The sequence below is a fragment of the Mirounga angustirostris genome, unplaced genomic scaffold, assembly GCF_029215605.1.
Source record: "Mirounga angustirostris isolate CCGP_5_RB_7025 unplaced genomic scaffold, mMirAng1.0.hap1 SCAF_3, whole genome shotgun sequence".
Taxonomy (NCBI): domain Eukaryota; kingdom Metazoa; phylum Chordata; class Mammalia; order Carnivora; family Phocidae; genus Mirounga; species Mirounga angustirostris.
Window position 1 is genome coordinate 187187313 of NW_026991711.1, and position 24967 is coordinate 187212279.

Genomic DNA, 24967 nt, shown 5'->3' on the forward strand with positions numbered 1-24967 from the left:
TGGGCCAAACTATTTAGTCTCTTGCTTGCCTTGAAGAGTTAGTCCAGAAATGGGAGATTTCGATCCCTGCTGCCTTATTTCTGACAGTTCTGGGGGCTGGTTAGAGCTCAGCTGGGTGGGTGTCTGCTGGTCTCATGTGGGATGTCGTGTGGCTGCTTTCCGTGTCCAAGCTAGCCTCGCGTCCTCCACGGCCTCTTCACGTGGCCTCTAATCACTCAGCGGTCTCGCCCGCACTTCCTTCCCAGTTGGCGGCAAAACTTCCAACCCTCTCCAGGCTCAACAGCGTCAGAGCATCACTCCTGCTGGGTTCTGCTCAGGGCATGTCACGGGGGGCGGCAGCCAGACTCCACCGACTGGAGGGTTCGAGACGGGAGCCCTGGCGGGTGGCCGCGCCTCCGGTGGGCTTGCTGCAGCCAGCACACAGATGCCATACTCCACAGCACTTGGGTTTCACGGGAAGTTAAAAGACAACGGTTCTTCCACATGAATCTTCTGCTTTGAAGGGGCCTGAGCCTCCCCCGGTCTTCCTCGTGGTTGGGAACGTTGGGCACAGAGGCTCACTGTGAGAATCTCTCGGGTGAGAGGCTTGGCTCATTTGACTCCTTTAATTGCATTTGTTTTCATGTGGGTTTCCTCAGCTGTGAAACATCTGCTTACCTGGTGTTTTGAAGCCTGAAGGTTCAGAACTAATGTGAGTGAGTCTCATGAAATGGTATAGAGAATGGTGACTCGTGCACTAGAAATGGATCTGTCAGACAGGCTTTTTCCTTGTTTTTCCTTCAGACCTAGAGAGAACATACACATTACCCTCTCCAGTTCTCTGTAGTAATAATTGGTTTGCATTCCTTCTCTGTTGTGGGGAGCAGTTACTCCTGAAGTGAATGTGGGGGACATGTTTCTCCTTGGAGCTGTGGTCTGTGTGTTTGAAAGGTGTGTAAAAGTCAGATTTCGTCCATCCGTGGCAGTTGGGGAGCTAGTTCGTTTATGAGCCCTCCACCGAAGCAGACAGCCGCGCTGAGGTCCACCAGTGACTGTCCCTCCCACAGGCAGCCTCCCGCCTGCCACTTGCTCCCTGAGCTGTAGGTGGCACCAGCGGGTGCTCTCGCCTTTGTCCCACAAGTGCGGCTCTGGACCTCGGCTGGGGATCCTGGCCAGCACCTTCTCCGGGGGTGGGCCCAGAGGGGAGGAGACCAGCCTCAGGTCACACAAAGTCGATGGCAGCAAAATCTGGTTTAGAACAGGGGTTGGCAGGCTTTTTCCGTAAAGAGGAAAGTAGTCAATATTTTAGGCTTCGTGGGCTCCTCAGGTCTCTGTTTCAGCCGCTCAGGCCCACCACTGTAATGCACAGTACCTGTCAGCAAGACATAAATGGACAACTGTGGCTGTGTTCCCATAAAATTGTGTTTATGGACGCTAAAATTTGAATTCTGGTTGATTTTTATGTGTACTAAACATTTTTTTTCAAATGTTTAAAGATGTAAAACTCCTTCTCAGCTTGCTGGCCTTTCCCAAGCAGGCGTCAAGGAGGGCCTGTGATGTACTGAGCGCTGGGTGTTGTATGCATGCAACTGATGAACCAATCACTGACCTCTACTCTGAAACTAATAATACACTGTATGTTAATTAATTGAATTTAAGTAAAATAAAATTAGAAAAAAAGCCAAAAGCGTCTTGGCCTGTGGGCCATTGTTTGCCAGCTCCCTGACTCAGTCTACTCAGGACTGTGATACAACACCTGCTTTGTGCCTGGCCCTTCGGTCCTGTTCTAAATTAATTACATTTTGAGTTAATGTCTTAATTATTGAATTCCAGTGAGTTTTTGTCATTCTGTCCAAGAGTTCCCCTCAAGATCTCTTTTTCCTCCTCTTGTGTTACCTCTTTGGGGGTTTTTTTGTTTGCTTTGGATGTTTTGTTTTGTTTTGTTGCTATTAACCCCTTTGAATGGCAAGGGAAAATTCATTTGATTCAACTGTTCTGTTAATGATGGGAATTCAACTTTTGGAGATATCCCTATGGAAGCAATTACAGTCTACTAAAAATGAAGGAATAGAGATATCTTTTATTTATTTATTTATTTTAAGATTTTATTTTTAAGTAATCTCTACACCCAGCGTGGGGCTCGAACTCACAACACTGAGATCAGGAGTCGCATGTTCCATCGACTGGGCCCGCCAGGCACCCATATAGAGATCTTTTAATTTTCTGGGCTTTTGGCTATCCTGTGCAGATTATTATTTTAAGAGGGTGGTGTTTGAAAATATTTGTTGTGATAACGAGAATTTTCAGAAGATTCCTAGGAGGGGTGTAGTTGGGAAACTGTAAGGAAAGGATCGGGTGTTTGAGGCCAGAACATGACATTTTGTGCTGAACTCCAGTCAGCAGGTCCTGGACTTCCCCTCCCTTGTGACCCTGACGGCCCACCGCAGAGCATGAGCACAAGCGCCCCGGGGAAGGCTGGGCTGTCTGTGTTTTACTCACCCTTCATTGAGGGTCGGTGTGACTTTCTAAATTGGAAAGAGAAAGGAAAGTGAAAGATGCCCAGACTTAGACTAAAGGAAACTTCCAGAGATCATTTGAGCAAGTCACACTGTCGTTGGAATGTGGCTGCCGCCTCCCAAGCAAAATTATTTTCAAGACCTCTGATCATATGTCATTTTGCTTAGCAATGTAAAATGTTTTTAATTTAATATTTAAACCCAAAACACAGATAACGGAGCCAGTGTTCTCAGGGAGCTGCTCAGTGCTTCTCAAGATAAAATGGCTCTATTGGGGTGTGGCCAGAAGCCACGGGGATTATGCTCGTTTTGCCTTCCATTGAGTTAACATTTGTGCACTTCTGATTGCGGCCATGGGTCCTGCTCCCCTGGAAGCTCAAGAGAACCCCTAGATGCAGAATCCAGTTTTTCTCTCTAATTTCTAAAAATGTAATAACTTGTCCTGATGTGCTATCACTTAGTGATGTCTGATATGCGTACATTTATATGTGAAAATAAAAAATTGTAGAGTTAGAAATGTTTTTTTCGGGCGCCTGGGTGGCTCAGTTGGTTAAGCGACTGCCTTCGGCTCAGGTCATGATCCTGGAGTCCCGGGATCGAGTCCCGCATCGGGCTCCCTGCTTGGCAGGGAGTCTGCTTCTCCCTCTGACCCTTCTCCCTCTCATGCTCTCTGTATCTCATTCTCTCTGTCTCAAATAAATAAATAAAATCTTAAAAAAAAAAAAAAAAGAAATGTTTTTTTCGACTTCAAGACTGTCTGGGGTATGGGGCGCCTGGGTGGCTCAGTCGTTAAGCGTCTGCCTTCGGCTCAGGTCATGATCCCAGGGTCCTGGGATCCAGCCCCGCATCGGGCTCCCTGCTCCGCGGGAAGCCTGCTTCTCCCTCTCCCACTCCCCCTGCTTGTGTTCCCTCTCTCGCTGTGTCTCTCTGTCAAATAAATAAATTAAATATTTAAAAAAAAAAAAAAAAGACTGGGGCATAATGTCAAATGGGAAAAGGAAATCGCAAAGGGATAGGACACTACAATTTCAGGAAGAAAACATAAATACACATTCTGATGAATGATGTATGTGCCTTTGTATAGGTGTAACAAAAAGGCATGGAAAGTTACGTGCCCTCTTTGTGGACACTGGAAACTACCTGGGGGGTAGGTAGGACGAGGAAATGGGGGGGGCGGTGGCGAGGCCTTGGTCAGCCAGAGAGAGTCGCAGAGTCCGTGTAAGTGAGAAGTGAGAGGGCGTGGATTTAGTGGACGGAGGGCGAGTGCTGAGCCCTTCTGAAGACTAATGGGGCGAAAGCCAAACTGAGGAGTTGGGGAGCAGTTGGGAAGTGGGAGAACGGAGCCAGTAAGTGTATGCGGCGCTTCCCACAAATCTGGCTGTGAGCAAGACAGAAAGTGGGATAGAGGCTAAGCAGGGCAGTTTTGTTCTGCTCCGTTCTAATTTGGGAGAGACCTAAGCATGTTAAAATGCTGCTGGGAAGGATCCAGCTGAGAGGGAGAAAGAGTCCGGAGGAGAGAGAAAGGACGGCATCAGAAGGGCAGATGTTGTCATTATTTTCACAATTGCTTCTTATGCTCTCATGGCCCACAAGCCCCCAGGCCCATTTAAACCTCCAGAGAAAGAGAACCATCCTTAATAAAGCTTGGGCCATACAGACACTGCCACAGGCAGGCGACCGCTACAGTGGAAGGGTTTGAACGCGTCTCCCCCGGTGCTTTAAAGAAATGTATCATCTAATACAATTTTTTTTTTTAAGATTTTATTTTATTTATTTGACAGAGACACAGCGAGAGAGGTGACACAAGCAGGGGGAGTGGGAGAGGGAGAAGCAGGCTTCCCGCCGAGCAGGGAGCCCGATGCGGGGCTTGACCCCAGGACCGTGGGATCATGACCTGAGCCCAAGGCAGACGCTTAACGACTGAGCCACCCAGGCGCCCCCCAATTTATTTTTGTATTAAGCATATGTCGTATGTCCCCAAAGAGCTGCCGGTAAATCACAGGGCTCAGGAATCCCAAGGCCTGTGTCTCTACCACAAATGGCTCGTTTCCTTGTGACAGTTTAAGGTGAGGTGTCCAGCTCGTAAGTAGAGAAGAAAGGCCTTCCTGTGCTATTTGAGAAGATGGATTTTAAAACAAATATTCTCCTCTCTTAACAAAACAGGTTAAAGTGCCAGAGGAGATCAGCCACCTGGTAAAGAGAGAGATTTAATTGCTGGTTGCCACATAAGTGACAATCAAATGCTCAGCCATTTCCTTCTCTAGAGATTTCTCATATATAAGAGTCATTCATTTGTTTATTCAACAAATATTTGAGCTCTTTGAAATCACATTATTCTAGGAAATAATGAGGAAGGGAGACAAAAGAAATCTAAAAGTACAGGTGGCTTAAAATACCTCCAAGAGTTTAAAATCTGGAGAGGTGAGACCATCGTGATGGTGATGGCAGGGGCTCAGGGCGGTAGCACCACGCGGGCCAGGCACTGTCCTTGGTGCGGTACGCGTGCTCACTCGTCTGCACACAACAAGCCTGCGAGAGCTACTCTTATTGGTCCCATTTCACAGATGGTGAAACGGAGAAAAGATGTCACTTGCCGAGTTCACACAGCTAATAAGTAAGTGGTGGAGCTCGGAATCAAACCCAGCTGGCCTGACTCTCCAGTCCACGCCATTAACCACTGCCCGATTTGGTCTCTCGTGAGACAGATGTAAACAGTAGAAACAGTTAACAAATGATAGAAAACAAATACATGATTATCAGTTCATGGATGTGATAAAAACGGGAAGTACTGTACAAATTCGAGTACTGCCAGGAGTACTGGAACGTACTCACTGCTCAGTGGGGAGTCTGCTTCTCCCTGTGCCTCCCACTCTGCTCTTGATCTCTCCCCTTCTCTCTGTCTCTCTCTCAAATGAATAAATAAAATCTTTTAAAAAAAATTACTGAAGATTCTAAAGAGCTTTTGTTTATGTGGATTTTGCCTATCAATATTTCCTAAATTAGAAAGAATTTAAAACTGATAAAATGTATTTATTTTTAAATGACCGTAAGCTACCCATTATCTGTTAATAAAAATAAATTTTTTTTTAGATTTTATTTATTTGACAGAGAGAGAGAGAGAAAGAGCACAAGCAGGGGGAGTGGCAGGCAGAGGGAGGAGAAGCAGGCTTCCTGCTGAGCAAGGAGCCCAATGTGGGACTCGATCCCAGGACCCTGGGATCACAACCCGAGCCAAAGGCAGATGCTTAACCAACTGAGCCACCCAGGTGCCCCCAAATAAGGTATTATTTTTTTAGATTTTTCTTATTTATTTGAGAGAGCAGGGCGAGCGAGAGAGAACATGGGGGTGCAGAGGGAGAGGGAGAAGCAGACTCCCCCACTGAACAGGGAGCCCAATGTGGGGCTCGATGCCAGGATGCTGGGATCATGAGCTGAGCCGAAGGTAGCCCTTAACCGACTGAGCCCCCCAGGCGCCCCAGATATTTTTATAAAAAATATTACTTTCCCGGGGCGCCTGGGTGCCTCAGTTGTTAAGTGTCTGCCTTCGGCTCAGGTAGTGGTCCCAGGGTGGTAGGATCAAGCCCTGCATTGGGCTCCCTGCTCAGCAGAGAGCCTGCCTCTCCCTCTGCCTCTGCCTGCAGCTCTGCCTACTTGTGCTCTCTCTCTCTCTGTCAAATAAATAAGTAAAATCTTAAAAAAAAAAAGAGAGAAAGAAAGAAAATCTTTAAAAAAAAAAGAATTTAAAAATATATATGTATTTCCCCAAAAAATGTATTAAGAAGAGTATAGCATTGTATTTTATTTTTGCAAATCTCTTTAATGTCTGCATTAGAAAATAGTTGGATTCTCAGGGCACCTGTGTGGCTCAGTCGTTAAGCATCTGCCTTCGGCTCAGGTCATGATCCCATTGTCCTGGGATCGAGCCCCGCATCGGGCTCCCTGCTCAGCGGGGAGCCTGCTTCTCCCTCTCCCACCCCCCCGTTTGTGTTCCCTCTCTCGCTGTGTCTCTGTCAAATAAATAAATAAAACCTTTAAAAAAAAAATAGTTGGATTCTCAGATCCTCTTCTGGATTCCATCTGTTGGAATATGTTGTAGTTGAAAGGGGTGGAGTATTTTTAATAGCCTTTTTGGATAGAGATTTTTTTTTATTTGATACTACTTCAGAATTGGACTAGTGATAGTTTATTAAAGGTTAGTTGCAACATAAAGTCAAACACCAATACCAACAGATCTTTTTTATTTTGTTAAAATCTGTTAGTCTCTTTTGTATTTTGTTAATCTTGTTTTCTGGTTGTTCGTTGCTAGTGTATAGAAATACAATTGACTTTTATTTGTGACCTGAAACCTTACTGAACTCATTTATTAGCTCTAAGGGGTTTTGTTTCTTTTGTTTTGTGATGGGTTCCTTAGGATTTTCTGTACACAATGCCGTGTCATCTGTGAATACAGATAATTTTACTTCTTCCTTTCTAATCTAGATGTCTTTTATTTCCTTTTCTTGTCTAATTGCCCTGGCTACAACTTGCAGTACAGTGTTGAATACAAGTGGTTATTGGAGGGGACACCTTTGTCATTTTCCTCATCTTAGGGGGAAAGATTTCTGTCTTTTACTGTCCAGTGTGATGTTAGCTATGGGTTCCTCATAGAGGCTCATTATCAGGCTGACACTGCCCTTCTTTTCAGAGTTTGTTAAGTGTTGGATTTTGCCAAATGCTTTTTCCACATAAATTAAGATGATCATGTGAGGTTTTTTTCTTTCATTCTGTTAACACGGTGTATGACATTGATTGATTTTCATATTTTAAACCACCCTTGAGTTTCTGAGAAAAATCCTGCTTTATCATGATTTATAATCCCTTTTATATGTTGCTGGATTTGGTTTGCTAGTATTTTCCTGAGGATTTTTGTATGTATATTCATAATAAGTATCAGACTATAGTTTGGCTTCTCTTATGATGTCTTTAGTTTGTTTTTTTTTTAATTTTCACTTGAAATATAGTTGACATACAGTATCATATTAGTTTAAGGTGTACAACATAGTGATCAACAATTACATACACCTCTTGCTGTAGTTTTATATCAGGATAATACTGGCCTCATAATATGAGTTGGAACCTGTTCCCTCTTCTATTTTTTGGAAGAGTTTGTAAAGGGCTGATGTTAATTCTTTAAATGTACATTAGGTTTTACCAGTGCAACCTTCTGGACCTGAGCTTTTCTTTGTGGGAAGTTTTTTTTTTTTATTGCTGATTTGATCTCTTCACTTGTTATAAGTCTGTCTGTCCAGATTTTTTTTTTCTTCTTGAGTCAGTTTCTATAATTTATGTCTTTCTAGGAATTTGTTCATTCTATTCAAGACATCTGATTTGTTGATTTGTGTAGTTTTTCATAGTATTGCCTTATGATCTTTTTTCTTTCTGTAAGGTCAGAAATGTCCCACCTTTCATTCCTGATTTTAGTAATTTGAGTCTTACCTCTTTTGCTTGGTCAGCACTATGGACTGAATGGTGTTCTGTCATATTTTTTTTTTTAAGATTTTATTTATTTATTTGAGAGAGAGAGAGAATGAGAGAGAGCACATGAGAGGGGGGAGGGTCAGAGGGAGAAGCAGGCTCCCCGCTGAGCAGGGAGCCCGATGCGGGACTCGATCCCGGGACTGCAGGATCATGACCTGAGCCGAAGGCAGTCGCTTAACCAACTGAGCCACCCAGGCGCCCAATCCTGTCATATTCTTATACGGAAGCCCTGACCGCCTGTGTGGTTGTATTTGGAGATAGGGCCTCTAAGGAAGTACTTCAGATTAAAGGAAGTCATAGGAGTGGGACCCTGATCAGATGGGATTAGTTCCCTTTTGGGAAAAGACATTCTAGAACACTCTCACCACCATGTGAGGACACAGAGAAGGTAGCTCTCTGCAAGTCAGGAAGAGAGCTCTGCTCTCATCAGGAAGCAAAATAGCCCGCGCTCTAATCTTGAACTTCCCAGGCTCCAGAACCATGAGATATACATTGCTGTTGGTTAAGCCACTCAGTCTGTGGTATTTTGTTATGGCAGCCCGAGCTGACTAAGACCGTCAGTCTAGCTAAAGGTTTGTCAGTTTTGTTGATCTTCCCAAGAACCAACTTTTCATTTTGTTGATTTTCTCTGTTGTTTTTCTGTTCTCTGTTGTATTTATCTCGGCTCTAATCTTTATTATTTCCTTCCTTCTGCTTTTCTTTTTCTGGTTCCTTAAGGTATAAAGTTAGGTTATGGACTTGAAAGCCACCTGTTTTCTAATGTAGGCATTAAATACATACATTAAATATGTACCGCTGTAGTGGGTGAGGATGTGGTGGGTTTCCACTGTTGGTGGAAAAGCACAGTGGTGCAGCCACTGTGGAGAACAGTATAGAGGGTCCTCAGAAAGTTAAAAATGGAACTTCCCCACGATCCAGTAATTGCACTACTGGTTATTTACCCAAAGATACACAAAAACACTAGTGTGAAGGGATACATGCACCCCTATGTTTACTACAGCATTATTTACAATAGCCAAGATATGGAAGAAGCCCAAGTGTCCATTGATTGATGAATGCATAAAGATGTGGGGCTTACAGGGCGCCTGGGTGGCTCAGTTGGTTAAGCGACTGCCTTCGGCTCAGGTCATGATCCTGGAGTCCCGGGATCGAGTCCCGCATCGGGCTCCCTGCTCGGCAGGGAGTCTGCTTTGCCCTCTGACCCTATCCCCTCTCATGCTATTTCTCTCTCTCTCTCTCTCAAATAAATAAATAAAATCTTTAAAAAAAAAAAGATGTGGTGCTTACAAATATATATAATGAAATATTATTCAACCATAAAAAAGAATGAAATCTTGCCATTTACAATGACATGGATGGAGCTAGAGAGTATTACGCTAAGTGAAGTAAGTCAGTCAAAGAAAGACAAATATGTTATGATTTCACTCATATGTGGAATTTAAGAAACAAAACAAATGAGCAAAGGGGAGAAAAGAGAGAGAGGCAAACCAAGAAACAGACTCTTAACTAGAGAGAACAAACTGATGGTTACTATAAGGGAGGGGTAAGGAAAGGATGGGGGAAAAAGGTGATGGGAATTAAGGAGTGTATTTGTTGTGATGAGCACCGGGTTATATATGGAATTATTGAATCACTATATTGTACACCTGAAACTACAATTACACTGTATGTTAACTCACTGGAATTTAAAGAAAACAGGGAAAAAAGAGAGAGAGAGATACACCTGACAGAGGTGTGTGCCTGGCTTACCTAACATGGAATCTGTCATACCCTCAACCAGTGCTATAAATTTCCCTCAGAGTACTGATTTTGCTGTATCCCATAGGTTTTGGAAAGTTGTGTTTTCATTTTCATTTATCTCAAAATATTTTCTACTTTTCCTTGTGATTTCTTCTTTGTCCCATTGGCTGTTTATGAGTGTGTTTTCAGCAAGCCCTTGAGGACAAGGCTGTTGACAACTGAGCAAGCTCTCAGATCAAATAAAGACAAGCCCTGTGAGAGGTTAACCAGATCAGTTAAATAATGGCCATTCTCTTGGAATGGGGCTTCTGGGGAGCCCAAAGCCCATCTGCTCCCTCCAGTGACTGCTTGGCTGCTGGTTTTCACTTTGATTGCAGGGCTGGTAGTTTTCAAGGAGCTGGGGAGAGAGAGGAGTAGGGAAGTTTAAATGCCACAACATTTGCTATTCGTACTGACAATTCGTTTTTTTTTTTTTTTTTCTTGAATAAGCACCCCTCAGATTGTCACAAACCATTGATTAATTTCCAGAGTTCTGACAAATTTGATTTGGACAGTTTTTGCCAGTGTTTTCCTCACTTTTATGGAGAATGGATTTTCAGAAGTTCTCACTTCACAATTCCTGCTGACATCCTATTTTATACTTTCAATAGCTCTTTTACCCATGCCTCATTTTGTATTTTCATGCATTGATCATTTGAGAAATAAAGGTTTTTCAGTTTTCATTGCCATATTTCATTATAAAACATCCAGATATTGTATTAGTTAATATTGCCACTGATCTCATCAGAAAAATCTTGAAAAGCTATTAAGCTCACAGTGGCAGGAACAAATTTTTTTAAATTTTGTTTTCTCTTGAGAGTTCAAAATTTTATTTTTGGTGATAGTACTATTAGTTGTTTTACTTGAAGTGACAAGCTCATCTCATTAATTTTTGAGAAAATGCCTGCTAAATACCCAAGTCTGAAAAACCGTAGTTTTTCTATCATTCTTTCAAGTAAAAGTAGTGTTCCTTGAAAAAATTGCCTAGTTAAGCTTGCAACTCAGATAATCTTGCAAATGTTTTTCAAGATAACCATCACGTACGTCCCATTTTGTTACACAGAATGTTAAAAAGAGACCACAAGAGCACAAGAGTCAAGACTTAATCAAATTTCTTCTGCTGCTTCATCAAGGGCATTCTTTTTTTTTTTTTTTTTTTTTAGACAGAGCTGGGAGGCGGGGCAGTGGGAGAGAGAGAATCTTAAGCAGGCTCCACGCTCAGCACAGAGCCCGACTCGGGGCTCGATCCCACAACCCTGAGATCATAACCTGAGCCGAAATCAAGGGTCGGACGCTCAACCAACTGAGCCACCCAGGCGGCCCTTATCAAAGACATTCCTAAATGAAACTATATCTAACATCTTTCTATCATTGATCTATCTGTCATTTTTCTGTCTCTGCATCTGTTTATCGATCTGTCTCTCCATCCATCTATCCATCTGTCTACCTGTCTACCTGTGGTCGCAGTGGAGAATACAGTGACTGCTGCTCAGGTGTGGTAGCACTGCCTGATTGACGCTGAGGCATCAGTGGTTTTACCCTCTGTTGCATCTCTACCATCAGTGTAAATAAATATCAGTACAGTTGTCCCAGGATACACCATGAAAGTCAATACATTAAATATTTCATCTAGCGACTCTTGTGGTTTGTTGCCAAGCAACAAAAAAAGATCTTTATGGAAACAATCTTTGATGACTAGTTGCTGTTGATACTGGATGAATACAAGCCAAATAGCAAGTCCAAGCATACTTCTGCGGATGAGATGTTAATTAACTCAGCATTCATGTTTGCAGCTTAATCTTTGCTTCAGCAAGCTACTCTTTCATTGGAAAGTAGCATGCTGCAATTTCTTCTGTTAACTTTCCATTCAGCAGTCATTCAGCAGCGTAAGCTCTACAAAGCTGTCGTGTATGTTTCCTCAGTTCAAGGCAGTAGTTACCTGTCAGGGTTCTTCAGTGGCTGTGTTTTTATTAATAATTTGGGTGGATGGATAATTTTAGATTGACAGAAAAAAAATAATACAGCGTTCCCATATACTCATCGCATAGCTGCAGTGGCTTTTTAATTTCTAATCTGAAAAAAAGTTAAAAGTTTTCAATTTTGGGGCACCTGGGTGGCTCAGTCAGTTAAGTGTCTGCCTTCGGCTCAGGTCATGATCCCAGGGTCCTGGGATTGAGCCCCGCATCGGGCTCCTGCTCAGTGGGGAGCCTGCAAAAATAAAAAAAAAAATTAAAAAAATAAAAGAGTTTTCAATTTTTGACTTTTAAAGAACTTATCTATGTTTAAAATTTTCAGATCCTTTTTTTTTTTTAAGATTTTATTTATTATTTGACAGAGAGTTAGCGAGAGCAGGAACACAAGCAGGGAGAGTGGGAGAGGAGAAGCAGACTTCCCACGGAGCAGGGAGCCCTATGTGGGGCTCAATCCCAGGACCCTGGGACCATGACCTGAGTGGAAGGCAGACGCTTAACGACTGAGCCACCCAGGCACCCCAGATCCTTTTTCTTTCAACACACAATGATTGCTCTCAAAATTATACCTCAGCTTAATTGGCATAGTAATATTATCCACAAATATTTTATTCCATAAGACATAAAAAGGCAACTTGTTGACATCTATAAAACTGAGGGAAAGATAGCTTCCGTGTAATTATACAGAATGACACATATAATGCCTAGCTTCTTTGGAAAACATCCCTCCCTTCCATGAGTCAGAGAACTTCCTGATAAGTCCGTTTCATTTTTCTCAGCGTCTTTTTATATATACGGTACAGCTTTGGGTTGAGAAAGGGGGTCCTCTGATCTCCCTTTTTAAGCCAATGATCCATCCTTACAAATATAAGAAAAAATACCATAAACAAGTTATCTTTTATTTTAGGATAAATGATTCTTAAGTTTTAAAATAACAGGTTTTTTTGTTTTTAAAGATTTTATTTATTTGAAAGGGAGAATGAACGCGTGTGTGCACACACACAGGAGTGAGGGGGAAGGGCAGAAGGAGAGGGAAAAGCAGACTCAGCTCTGAGCAGGGAGCCCAATGTGGGGCTCAATCCCAGGACCCTGGCATCATGACCTGAGCTGAAGACAGATGCTCAACTGACTGAGCCACCCAGGCACCCCTAAAATAACAGTTTTAGAGAAAACTTAAAAATTAGAAAAGTTCTTGAAAAATCATAAAAATATTATTCCAAAAATAAAACAATAAGTATACTCATAGTCTGTTTCCACAGAGGAGCAAGGAAAGATTTGATTTCAAAATAATAGTATGTTGAGAATAATATATTGAGTGATAATGAAGTTATAGCAGTTATAGTAGATGTAACCAAGGTAGCTAGTAAAAGCACAAGAGAAGAACAGAGAACACATATTTATACCCTAAACCTTAGAAGTTTCTAGAAAATATAATAAACATACATTATATTAGCCATCAGAGTGATACCATCACAAATCATGTAGTCTCTAGAAAACTTTACTGTATCATAAGAGAATGAGAGTAAAAAAGGCAAGTATTATTAAATATTAATTATATATTATTTTACATTTTATAAATTATAATGTATAAGTATATTGCAGTTGTGAACATGGTTTAGGCTTCATAGACCCTCTGAGGTCTTAAGGCCTCCAAAGTTTCCCCAGACCACACCCTGAGTACCACTGGTTTGCAGTTTTGTACAGTCTTTACGAGTTTAAGGATTAGAGTTTACTCTGACTTTATAAAATGGATACGAGGGTTTTTCATCTTTTCCTAAGGGCTGGACTTCATTTCATTTTGTTTTACTTTGTCTCATCAATTCTTCTGCCGCCACCCATTCCCTATGGCCCCGTGACACATACACACTCTCCTGAGGAAATGAAGCTGGTCAGGTACGGGAAGGAGGCTGGCTGGTGGGCAGGTCTGCGGTTGACCCCCACACCTGCAGGTGGCTGCAGGCAACTCAGACCCAGTGACCGTCTCATGTGGTTGACTGTGACACAGGAGGGCTAGACTTTTTCTTTCTTTGAAACCATATTTCCTACACATCAATGCAGAAAGCAGAAAACTGGGTCTTGTTCCTTTAAAATGAAAATTCATATAATTTTAAACATATAACTCAATGTGATACTCTCCTTAGAGGCATTTTACCAAAACAAGGCCCTGGGTAGAAACAGTATTCAAAGAAAGGTGGCAGGCTGTGGAACTGAATCAGTAGCTTTTATAGCATCCCTGTATGTTATGATCACTAAGGAATAATTAACATCAAATCACTTTTCACAGTTGCTGGAACATTCTAAGCCCTCGGTGAATGTTAGCTCTCATTATTATTGGTGTGATGGTTATGATCACCATCATCAGTATCATCTCCGGCATCAGCTCCAGGCCCACCAGGTCTGGCTGCAGAGAACCACATATACTGGTGTTTCTGCACCTGGCGTTCCATCTTTGGCTCTGGTGGCAGCATGGGAGCCATAGGGAAGCCCTAGATAAGGATATAGCCTCAGGTGTCTTAAAATACAGTGTAGTCATAGAAAATGTGAGGTTCAGTAAGGCTAACATCAGAAGACCGGTGTCTTTGAAAAAATAGCTTGTAATGTCCACAATAGCCGAACTATGGAAAGAGCCCAGATGTCCATGGACAGATGAATGGACACAGAAGATGTGATGTATATATACAATGTATTACGACTCAGCCACGCAAAAAAATGAAATCTTGCCATTTGCAATGAAGTGGATGGAACTAGACGGTATTATGCTAAGTGAAATAAGTCAGAGAAAGACAATTACAATATGATCTCACTCACTCTTATGAAACAAAACTGAGGGTCATAGGGGAAAAAAGGGAAAAATAAAACAAGACAAAATCAGAGAGGGAAACAAACCATAAGAGACTCTTAATCATAGGAAACAAAGGTCGCTGGCAGGGAGAGGAGGGGACATAGGGTCACTGGGTGATGGGCATTTAGGAGGGCATGTGATGTAATGAGCACTCGGTATTATATAAGACTGACGAATCACAGACCTGTACCCCTGAAACAAATAATACATTATATGTTAATTAATTGAATCTAAATTTTAAAAAAGAAAAGAAAAGATAGCTTGTTACAGTTCCCAAGAGGCAAGGGCAGCTACATCCCGGGGGGGCTACACAGGGAGCCCCAGGGTCAGTTGGCAGGCAGAGGGAGGGAAGGGAAATGTGGCCAATAACATTTATTGTGGTTTCCACAGGAAGGATCAAGTGAGGCAGAGTAGGAAGGTTTAAGATTGGCTAGTTTGAATGGTTTCACTGGGCTCTGTGGCCTAGGGGCTGTCCCTGGTTGTCTGGCACCTGGGCCTGGGGTGACAAGGGCAGGTGGACAATCGCCCCGAGCGTGAGAGCCTGAGGCAGGAGGTGGTTGGAATGTGGGCTCTGGATTGGCTGGCTTGCCTTTGAAAGGTGTGCTCACAGCAAGTTGTTCACTGTCTCTAGGAATTGGCAGTCCTCCAAGGGCCAGCAAAGCTCCAGGTGTCAGAGCATCAGACAGAGAAAACAGGAGATGTGCTTAATACACGAGGCTTCCACAGGCTGGGTCTGCTGAACTTCTAGCCCCCCCTCCCTCTTCTACCTGAAATGGACTCCCCAAGCGCAAAGGAGCTCCAGGGACCTTACATGGTCTCAAACCTCCCCTCACCCCCCGAGTTTCCCACTTCCATCAGCCCACCATTGCTGCCATCCGGGGTTCTAGGCCTGGGACAGTTACCTCATCTGGTTATGAGATTCACACTGATCCCCTTAATATTCACCCCAACTGATAAAGGCCAGAGTCTTTTGAAAAGAACTTTTACTTAAAAACCAGAGGAAGAAACTTAGCAAATAAGAGAGGTATTGCTTAGGGTACAGAGCTCCATTGCAGAGGGTGGGCATCAGGCCAAGGAGTGGCATGAGCCCAGAGCCCAGGCCTGACCCAGCCAAGGATGGTTCACTTTGGCCTTGGCAGGGGCTATGCAAAGTGGGAAGGCAGGGGACACATCTGCAGGGGTGCTCTGCAGCCGGGCTGCAGGAAATGGAGAACCATGAACTGTGCTCTGCTGGGGAGGGGTGTGAACAGCGCTATGCCCCAGGAAGATTCAGCTGGCCTCAGTGTTCAAGTGAACCGCAGATCCAGAAAGCTTAGAATTACTTAGCAGGCGGTATCTTCTGAGGGGTTATTATGTGCAGGACTGGGCCAAGAGCCTTACCAGCTTTTTTCCGTGTATTCTTCATACCTCTGCCATCAGGAAGGTTCTGTTATCAGCCCTGTGTGTACTGGATGAGAAAACCCAAGTTTAGAGAGGCCCAGGAACTTGCTCAAGGTTACAGGGGTAGTCGCTAGTCGAGCTGAGGCTTGAACCCAAGCTGGCGGGACGGCCGTGGGCCTGACCCCCTTTCTGCTGCACAATTCAGTGGGGGAGGTGCTGCGCGGGGAGCTCCTGCGGGCCAAACATGCACGAGTGCTCACTACCACGGTGTGTCATGAGGAGCTGAAGGCTGGGGTAACCTGGGGAGGATGGTGACGCCTTTAACAAAAACGGGGCACACAGGCTTAGGGGGGCATATCATAGGCAGGGTGAAACGATTTTAAATGGAGCAGTACGTACCATGATCTAGCTACAACAGAAAGTGATGGGCCTACAACCAGTCCGTTTCTACGCAGGCATCCTTCAAGTAATCTTGCATTCCGCAGACAAAGGCATACTGTCGAGTGCTTGGGCCATGACCTCCTTTCTCTTCTGCCGCTTTCATATATGATCTGCGAGACGGCTGACCCACCGGGAACCTGCACGCGTCCAAAGAGCCTCCAGCAAGCTGCTCTCCACGAATCACCTCTGCTGGGTCAGCCGCGGTGGTCAGCTTGCTGGGCATGGTGCAGATGTGCTTTTCATTCCCTGTTACCTAATTAGCAGAGAAATCTCTGTCTAGGTCTGTATTACTGGCCAGGGCCTTTCCATTATTTAACCAAGTCAAGAAAGAAACCAGTGTTTCCCAGTTAAGGCTTTTGCTTTTTTTCTGGTTCTAAATTCGTTTATTTCTATAACACGGCTCCTGTGCGCTCAGACCTTGGCGGGGATGAACCACCCAACGGGCTGACTCATGGCTCCTGCCCTCATTTCCACTCTGGTTTCTATGGAAATAGACAGCAGAAGGCTCAAAACAAGGTGAGGGCTCGGAGACACCTCATGATTCTCAGCCTTTCACAAACCCTATTTGTCCAGCATCTGTTTCCATGGAAACAGACGCAGAGAAGGTCAACCAGTGAACTTTTTTTTTTCTCTCTTATCTAATTTTTTTTACAAATAATGAAACAGTGCATGGCTTTTTCCTATTACCACGGAGTTTTGGAATAGTACATTACCTATAATGAGGCATGTAGATTTCGAATCTTGACCCATTGGATAAATCCTTGTGCTGAAATACACTCCTCATTATTTCATTTTATAATTTTTATTCAATAAATAAACTTGTTTTACTTACCCCATGAAATCACTGTCACTCGGCGTTCAAGAAACACTTAGCGTGTTAGATTCTGGGAGTGTGACTGGAGGAAAAAACAGTGCCTGCCCTACCATGGCCTCCAGCTTCACAGTTCAAGGCATCTGTGCCCCGGGTGGTAACCCAGGCCCCCACCTGCATCTCTGGGGCTTGGTTGTAAGGGCTCAGGGTCGGTTTGGCTCCAGGTGAGCCAGTTTGTATCTAAATTCTCTGTACCACATATGTTCTATAAAATACTGAATACGGCTGCTATGTAAAACATAGAAATAAAGGCAGTCTTCTATTGCAGTGAGCAAAATGAGCATTGCACCATACTCAGTTTTGTGGAATGACAAGAGTACAGAAGTGACTGTCATTAAGCAGTTGCTGGGCCTGGTGTATTAACGATCTGCTGCTAAGAACAGTCAAGTGGATGTCAGTCACATCTTTAAAAGGAAAAGCCGAGCAAGCTCCCCTGAAATAGAAAAAACCAGAAGCAAAGTAAAAGTCGTCATTGCTCTGTGGGAGCTACACTACAGAGAATTAGTTACGCAATTCATTTAGCGGCCAACTGTGTGCTTTTTCTTTTTTAAGATTTTATTTTTAAGTAATCTCTACACCCAACGTGAGGCTCGAACTCACAACCCTGAGATAAAGAGTCGCATGCTCCACTCACTGAGCCAGCCAGGCGCCCCTGTGTGCTACTTTTTGGCATTTATTTTGATATTATCTTTCATGATTAATTCATCTTTTTTTATTCGTCTTTTTTTCATTGCTGTTTATTCGCACTGCCTTTTATTCTCCGATAATGAACTTATAAGTGCCACCAGGGCAGGGACAGTGTCAGCTTGGCTCACAGGGCACCCCCACCACCTAGCACAATCCATGGCACATGCAGGTGGCTGGACAGGGATCCACTGAGGAAGTGCTCACAGTGGACAGTTGTGCAAGACTGCTCATAGTTTCTCGCTGCAGAGAATCCTCCATAGGAATGTAATCAGCCAGAGGCCCCTACTCCAGGCCCCAGAGAATTTTCACAAAGTGCACATGTCTGTCAGAACCCCCCCAGCTCGCTAGAACCCTCATCCCAGCAGGGCCCCTCAGCTTCTGCCTCAGTTGTTGAAATATCTCTAAATGGAATCATACAGTATGACATCTGAGTCTGGCTCATTTGCTCGGTGTTACGTTTGTGGGTGCACCAGGTAGGCTTTGCTAGCTGATACAAAGCACCCCAAACCTTAGTGGCCTAAAAAATTCACAGTCGTGATCCAGTGTTGGCTGGGTAGATGCTCAGCTGGTTTCACCTGGGCTCACTCCTGTGGCTGCCTCTGGCTGGAGGTCAGTTGGGCGGAAGGTCCAAGGTGGTTTCACGGTCTGGCAGGTGGTGCCGGCAGAAGGGCCTGTCCTTGTCCTCCGTGTGGCTCTCCTCTGGTGAGCTCACTGGGTATCTTCACAGCAAGTGTGGTCGAATTCCCAGAGGCTGAAGGCAGACACCACCAGGCCTTTGAGGCCTTAGAACTATGGGCCTTGCTTCTGCCACACCCTACTGATCAGAGTCATGGCCAGCCCCACCTAAAGGGGTCAGGGGTGCGTGGTCCACCTCCGCGAGGGAGGGTTTGCAAAGCACATTGCAAAGGGACACTTGCTGGAGTAGAGAGTTGCTGTGTGTTGAACAATCCACCACAGTGAGATTCATCTCAGAACAAACCTTTTTTTTTTTTTTTAAGATTTTATTTATTTATTCATGAGAGAGAGAGAGGCAGAGCGAGAAGCAGGCTCCCAAGGAGCAGGGAGACCGATGCGGGACTCGATCCCAGGACCCTGAGATCACGACCTGAGCCGAAGGCAGACGCTTAACCATCTGAGCCACCCAGGCGCCCCTCAGAACAAACCATTTTAAGATAGCCTTTGTGTACTAAACAAAATAACCTTTTGTGACTTCACAAAACAAACAAACAAAAAAAGACAATAAACCAAGAAGTTCTTTCCAAATGAAGTTAAGAGTTTTTAGCAATCTAAATTGACATTTATTACCATCTAAACCTTACCCAACATGGGAAAATCCAACCACCCGTGACAGTCTGAGTTTCCCCCTTTTCCAGCTTTACTGGGGTTCACCTTCAGTTTGTAATTTCAGAAACTTAATTTTTTTCCTAACAACCAGAAAGCAGTGTCGTGAGGAGTAAATGAGTATCTGTTTGTAGTCTGAGCCAAGTGCCTGGCCCACACCGTCTGGTCAGTGAGCGGTAGCTCTTCTGTTTTCTCCTGCATCATCCGAGTTGATCAAGCTTTGGGAACCTCATAGAAATCGACTCAGCAAGAATTCATTTACTTAACATATGTTTGTCGAACACCTACTATATGTCTGGGCCTATTCTGTGTTTTTACTGATTTTTCTGTCCATTTGTCCTACCAGTTATGGAACGAGGAATATAGAAGTCTCCAATTATAATTGTAGACTTGCAATTTTTGTGTTACCTATTTTAGAGTTCTTTTGTTTTAAGCATCTACATCTGTAACTGTTAGGTCGACTTACAACATCCCAGAGCATCCCACTCCTTTATCATTATGAAATATCCTCCCTAGACCATTTTGTCCATCTGATACTAATATAGCGACTCCAGTTCCCTTAATGCACACTGTTAACCTGGTATATCACTTTTTCCATTCTTCTACCTGCAACCTATCTGTGTCTTTGAATTTAAAGTGCTTTCTCAGGGCGCCTGGGTGGCTCAGTGGGTTAAGCATCTGCCTTCGGCTCAGGTCATGATCCCAAGGTCCTGGGATCGAGCCCCACATCGGGCTCCCTGCTCAGCGGGGAGCCTGCTTCTCCCTTTCTCTCTGCCACTCCTCCTGCTTGTGCTCTTTCTCTCTTCCTCTGTGTCAAATAAATAAATAAAATCTTTAAAAGAAATTAAAGTGCTTTCTCATAAGTCACAGGGATGAAAAGTACAGCATAGGGAATATAGTTAATAATACTGTAATACAGTTATGATGAGCGTTTCATAATGTGTATAATTGTTGAATCACTGTGTTGTACACCTGAAACTAATTTGATATTATATGTCAACTGTACTTCAATTAAAAAAAATTTGTTTAGGGGCACCTGGCTGGCTCAGTCAGTGGAGCATGCAGCTCTTGATCTCAAGGTCAAGCGTTCAAGCCCCACATGAAGTATAAGAGATTACTTAAATAAACTTAAAAAAATTTTTTTTTAATAATAAAGTGCTTCTCTGTAGACAGGATATAGCTGGATTCTGCTTTTTTATCCAGTCTGACAATCTCTGCCTTTGATTGGATTGTTTATTTAGTGCGTCCGTAAACACTAAACACTTCAACAGTTTATTGAGGTAGAATTTACATATCATAAAGTTCATCTTTTCTAAGTGTACAACTCAGTGATTTTTAGTACATTTACAGAGTTGCACTACTATCCCCACAATTCAATTATAGAACATTTCTGTCATCCCCAAAGGTGGAATTTTTGTCCACCTTTCCGCTCCCCCCAAGCAACCACCAATCTGCTTTCTGTCTGTATAGATTTGCCTTTTCTGGACGCTTCTTTCTTTCTTCCTCTCTTTCTTTTTTTCCCTCTCTTCCCAGAGAGAACTGGGAGCAGGAGCAGAGGGAGAGGAGAGAGAGAATCTCAAGGAGGCTCCACACCCAGCACGGAGCCAGACACGGGGCTCAATCTCACAACCCTGAGATCACGATCTGAGCCAAAATGAAGAGTTAGACACTTAACCCCCTGAGCCACCCAGGCGCCCCTGGACATTTCTAATAGTATGTAGTCTTTTGCATCTGGTGGCTTTCATTTCATCCGCTTTTAAGGTTTAACCCTATTATAGAACGCAGCCGTAGCTCGTCCCTTTCTGTGGCTAACTAGTGTTGCGCTGTATGGATGTACCACTTCGTGTTGCTCTGTTCGCTGGTTGGTAGACATTTGCATTGTTTCCACTTTTTTAGCTATTATAAATAGCACTGCTGTGAACATCTGTGTAGTCTTATGTTTTCATTCTCGTGGGTAGTTACAAGAGTGGAATTCCTGGGTCATTTGACACGTTTATGTTTACCTTGTGATGGAATGGGACTGACTGTTCTTCCAAAGTGGCCCTGCCCGTTTGTTGTCAGGGGTGCGTGGCCTGTTCCGTTTCTCCACATCCTCCCCGATGTTTGTTGTTGTCTGTTGTTTTAGTTATAGCCGCACTAGTGGGCGTGAGCTGATATGACAGTGTGTTTTTAACGTGTGTTTTCCTAATAAGTAATGACGTTGAGCATCTTTTCATGCCCTTGCCCGCTGTCTTAGTCGGCTAGGGTTGCTGTAACAAAGTTCGACAAACTAGGCGGGTTCAAACAACAGAAATGTCCTGTCTCACAGTGCTGGAGGCTAGGAGTCCAAAGTTAAGGTGTCAGTAGGGCGCTGTGCTCCCCCAGGGCTCTCGGGGGGAATCTGTTCCAGGCCTTTCTCTCATTCCTGGTGTGGCCGGAAGTCCCGGGCAGTCCTTGGCTTATAGCTGCATGCCTCCAATCTCCACCTCCCTTGTCCTGTGGCTCTCCCCTGTCTCCACATCCTCTGCTTAAAAGGACACCAGTCATACTGGATTCAGGGCCCATCCTACTCCAGTATGACCTCATCTTCACTAAGTACATCTACAACCACCCTATTTCAAGTTAGGGTCACCCTCTGAGGGTGTTGAGAAGCTAGAACTGGTGTACTGAATGAAGATTGTACAGACCATGGCCTGCTGAATGAGGGGACACGAACCACACACAGGCAGCTCCCTCGGAATCAGAGCTCCCACTTTGGGGAGGTGAAACCCACGGGGTTGTTTTGATTGAAGGCACTGTTTTAATACACACACACCAAGGAAGTAGAGTCAATAAATTTATTGCTTACAGATCCCAGAAATTGGGGGGCTGGGGGGCGGGGTTGGCTTGGACAGTGAGGCAGTTCTCTGTCCCAGGTCAAGAGAGGGCAGGGGGATAGAGAGGCAGGGTGGTAAGCACCTGTTACTTGTAAGGTGGTTGGGGCAGAGGTCACTAACTTTTCTCAGACTTAATTCTAAGTGGTTATTTTTAAAGGTGCCTAGGAAAAGCAAAGCAGGAATTTATTGCAGGAATCCTAAACTTGAGTCCTTATCTAAATGTCCAGACTCTGAGTGTGAGTAGGGTTACTATACTATAAGATGCATAGGATAAACAACTCTGAAAAACAAACGTTTTTCTCGTCACACCAAGGTATTGGGGATTAGGACTGCCACATATCTTTTGGGGATACACAGTTCAGCCCGTAACACTAACCATTCGTATGTGATCTTTGGTGAGATATCTCTTCAAATATTTTGCCCATTTTTAAAACTGGGTTGTTTGTCTTAGTATTGAGTTGTGAGAATTCTTTATATATTCCAGATGCAAGTCATTTTTCTGATACATGATTTGCAAGTATTTTCTCCCAATGTGCGGCTTGTCTTTTCATTTTCTTTTTATCTTATTAAGTTGTTTAATTCCAGTATTGTTAACATATAGTGTTATATTAGTTTCAGGTGGCCTGTCTCCCTTTTCTTAACGGCATCTTTTGAAGCACGAAAGTTTTTTATCTTAATAAAGTCAAATTTACCTTTTTTTTTTTTTAAAGATTTTATTTTATTTATTTGACAGAGAGAGAGAGACACAGCGAGAGAGGGAACACAAGCAGGGGGAGTGGGAGAGGGAGAAGCAGGCCTCCCGCTGAGCAGGGAGCCAGATGTGGGGCTCGATCCCAGGACCCTGAGATCATGACCTGAGCCGAAGGCAGATGCTTAACGGCTGAGCCACCCAGGCGCCCCCCCCTTTTTTTTTAATGGTCTCTGTTTTTATTGTTGCATCTAAGGACTCTTGGCCCCACCCAGAGTTTGTCAGCTTTGGCACTGTTGACATTTTGGGAGAGCTAGTGCTTTGTTGTGGGGGCTGTCCTTTGTGTTAAGGGATGTCTCACAGCATCCCTGGCCTCCACCCCTTAGATGCCAGTATTATCTACCCCACTCTGGGGTTGTGACAACCAGAAATGTTTCCAGACATTGCTAAATGTCCCCTGGGGTGAGGGGACAAAATCACCCCAGTTGAAAACCACTGGCCTAAACCAACATGGCAAAGATTTTCTCCTGTGGTTCCCTCTAAGAGTTTTGTAATTTTAGCTCTTACATTTAGATCTAGGACCATTTTTAGTTCATTTTTATTGTTTGGTGTGAGGTAAAGATCTAAACTTATCATTTTGCATGTGAATATCCAATTGGCCCAGTACCATTTGTTGAAAAGATATGCTTTGACCTGTTGAATTACTTTGTCAAATTGTCCCTCTGTAAAAAAAAAAAAAAATCAGTTGGCATAAACAGAAGCATTTATTTCTGGGCTCTCATTTCTGTCCACTTGATGTATGTCTGTCTTTGTGCTGACACCACATGATTTTAGTTACTGCGGCTCTACAGTAGATTTTGAAATATGAGTTCTCCAGCTTTGTTCTTTTTCAAAATTTTTAAATTTGTTTCCTATTCATTCACATTTAATGTAATTACGGATCTACTTGGGTTTAATTCTGCTATTTGCTGTTTTCTATTTATGTCATCTTTTTATTCCTCTCTTCTCTTCTTCACGTGGGTTGCCTTTGGTATTAAGCAAGTGTTTTTTGGCATACCATTTTAATGACCATTAGCTTTTTAGCTGTATTTGCCTTTTTCCTTTTAAGCTGGCTCTAGGGATTACAGTATGCATGTTTTACTTATCACAATCTGCTTCTGGTCAATACTGTCTGTTTCTGGTAAAACAGGAGAACTTTGCACCAGTATGGCTCCATTTCTGTTCCTCTTTTGTGCTCTGTTCCCATATATACTACATCTATATTTATTATCAACACAGTGTTGTAACTCTTTGCTTTAAATAGTCACATGTCTTCTAAAGAAATTCGGTGAAAGAATATATCTGTGTCTCCACCCACATGTTTACCATTTCCAGAGCTCTTCATTCCTTCCATGTGAAGTTACCATCTGACCTCAGTTCCCTTTCGCCTAAAGCTCTGTCTTTAGCATTTCTGGTAATCCAGGTCTGTTAACAGATTCTCTCTGTTTTTCATACCTGGAATTGCCATTATTTCACCTTCATTTTTGAAGGCTCCTTTCACTGGATGCAAATGTCTTGGCCAACGGGCTTTTCTCTGTCACTTTGAATATGTCATTCTTTGCCTTTTGGCTTTCACGGTTTCTGATGAAAAGCCAGTTGTTGATTGTATCATAGATCATGGTTTCCCTGAACCTGACGAGTTCTTTTTCTCTTGCTACTTGAGATTTTCTCTTTAATTTTGGCTCTCAGCAATTTGATTGTGATGTGTCTGGGTGTGGTTTTCTTTGTGTGTCTCCTTGTTTGGGTCCATTGAGCTTCTTGGGTCTATATAATACAGGGGAGTGGTCAGCCATTATTTATTCAAATATTCTTTCTGCCCCTTTCTCTCCTCTCCTCTGAGAAATCCAATTACAAGTATTTTGGAATTCTTGATATTATCTGACAGATCCCTGAGGCTTTCTTCATTTTCCTTCAGGGTTTTTTTTCTCTCTATTCTTTGAGCCAGATGTTTCTGTTGCTCCGTCTTGCGGTTAAGTGATTCTTCTTCCATCTTATGTCTGATGTTGAGCCCACCCACTGCATTTTTCATTTCAGTTATTACGCTTTTCTGTTCTGGAGTTCC

General features: G+C 43.5%; 1 protein-coding gene across 9 annotated transcripts in view; it reads left to right on the forward strand.

The window, feature by feature from the left end:
* The window catches only part of ARMC9 (armadillo repeat containing 9), a 150167-nt gene that overhangs the window by 77321 nt on the left and 47879 nt on the right, over positions 1–24967 (forward strand). The window contains exon 20 of one of the 9 annotated variants that reach the window (XM_064587233.1): positions 246–3657. The exons of the other annotated variants lie outside the window; for them this stretch is intronic. Coding sequence (XP_064443303.1) covers positions 246–464 — 219 coding nt within the window. The 3' untranslated portion in view covers positions 465–3657. Of the gene's footprint in view, positions 1–245; positions 3658–24967 lie in introns of those variants that run through there. 9 annotated transcript variants of the gene reach the window in all.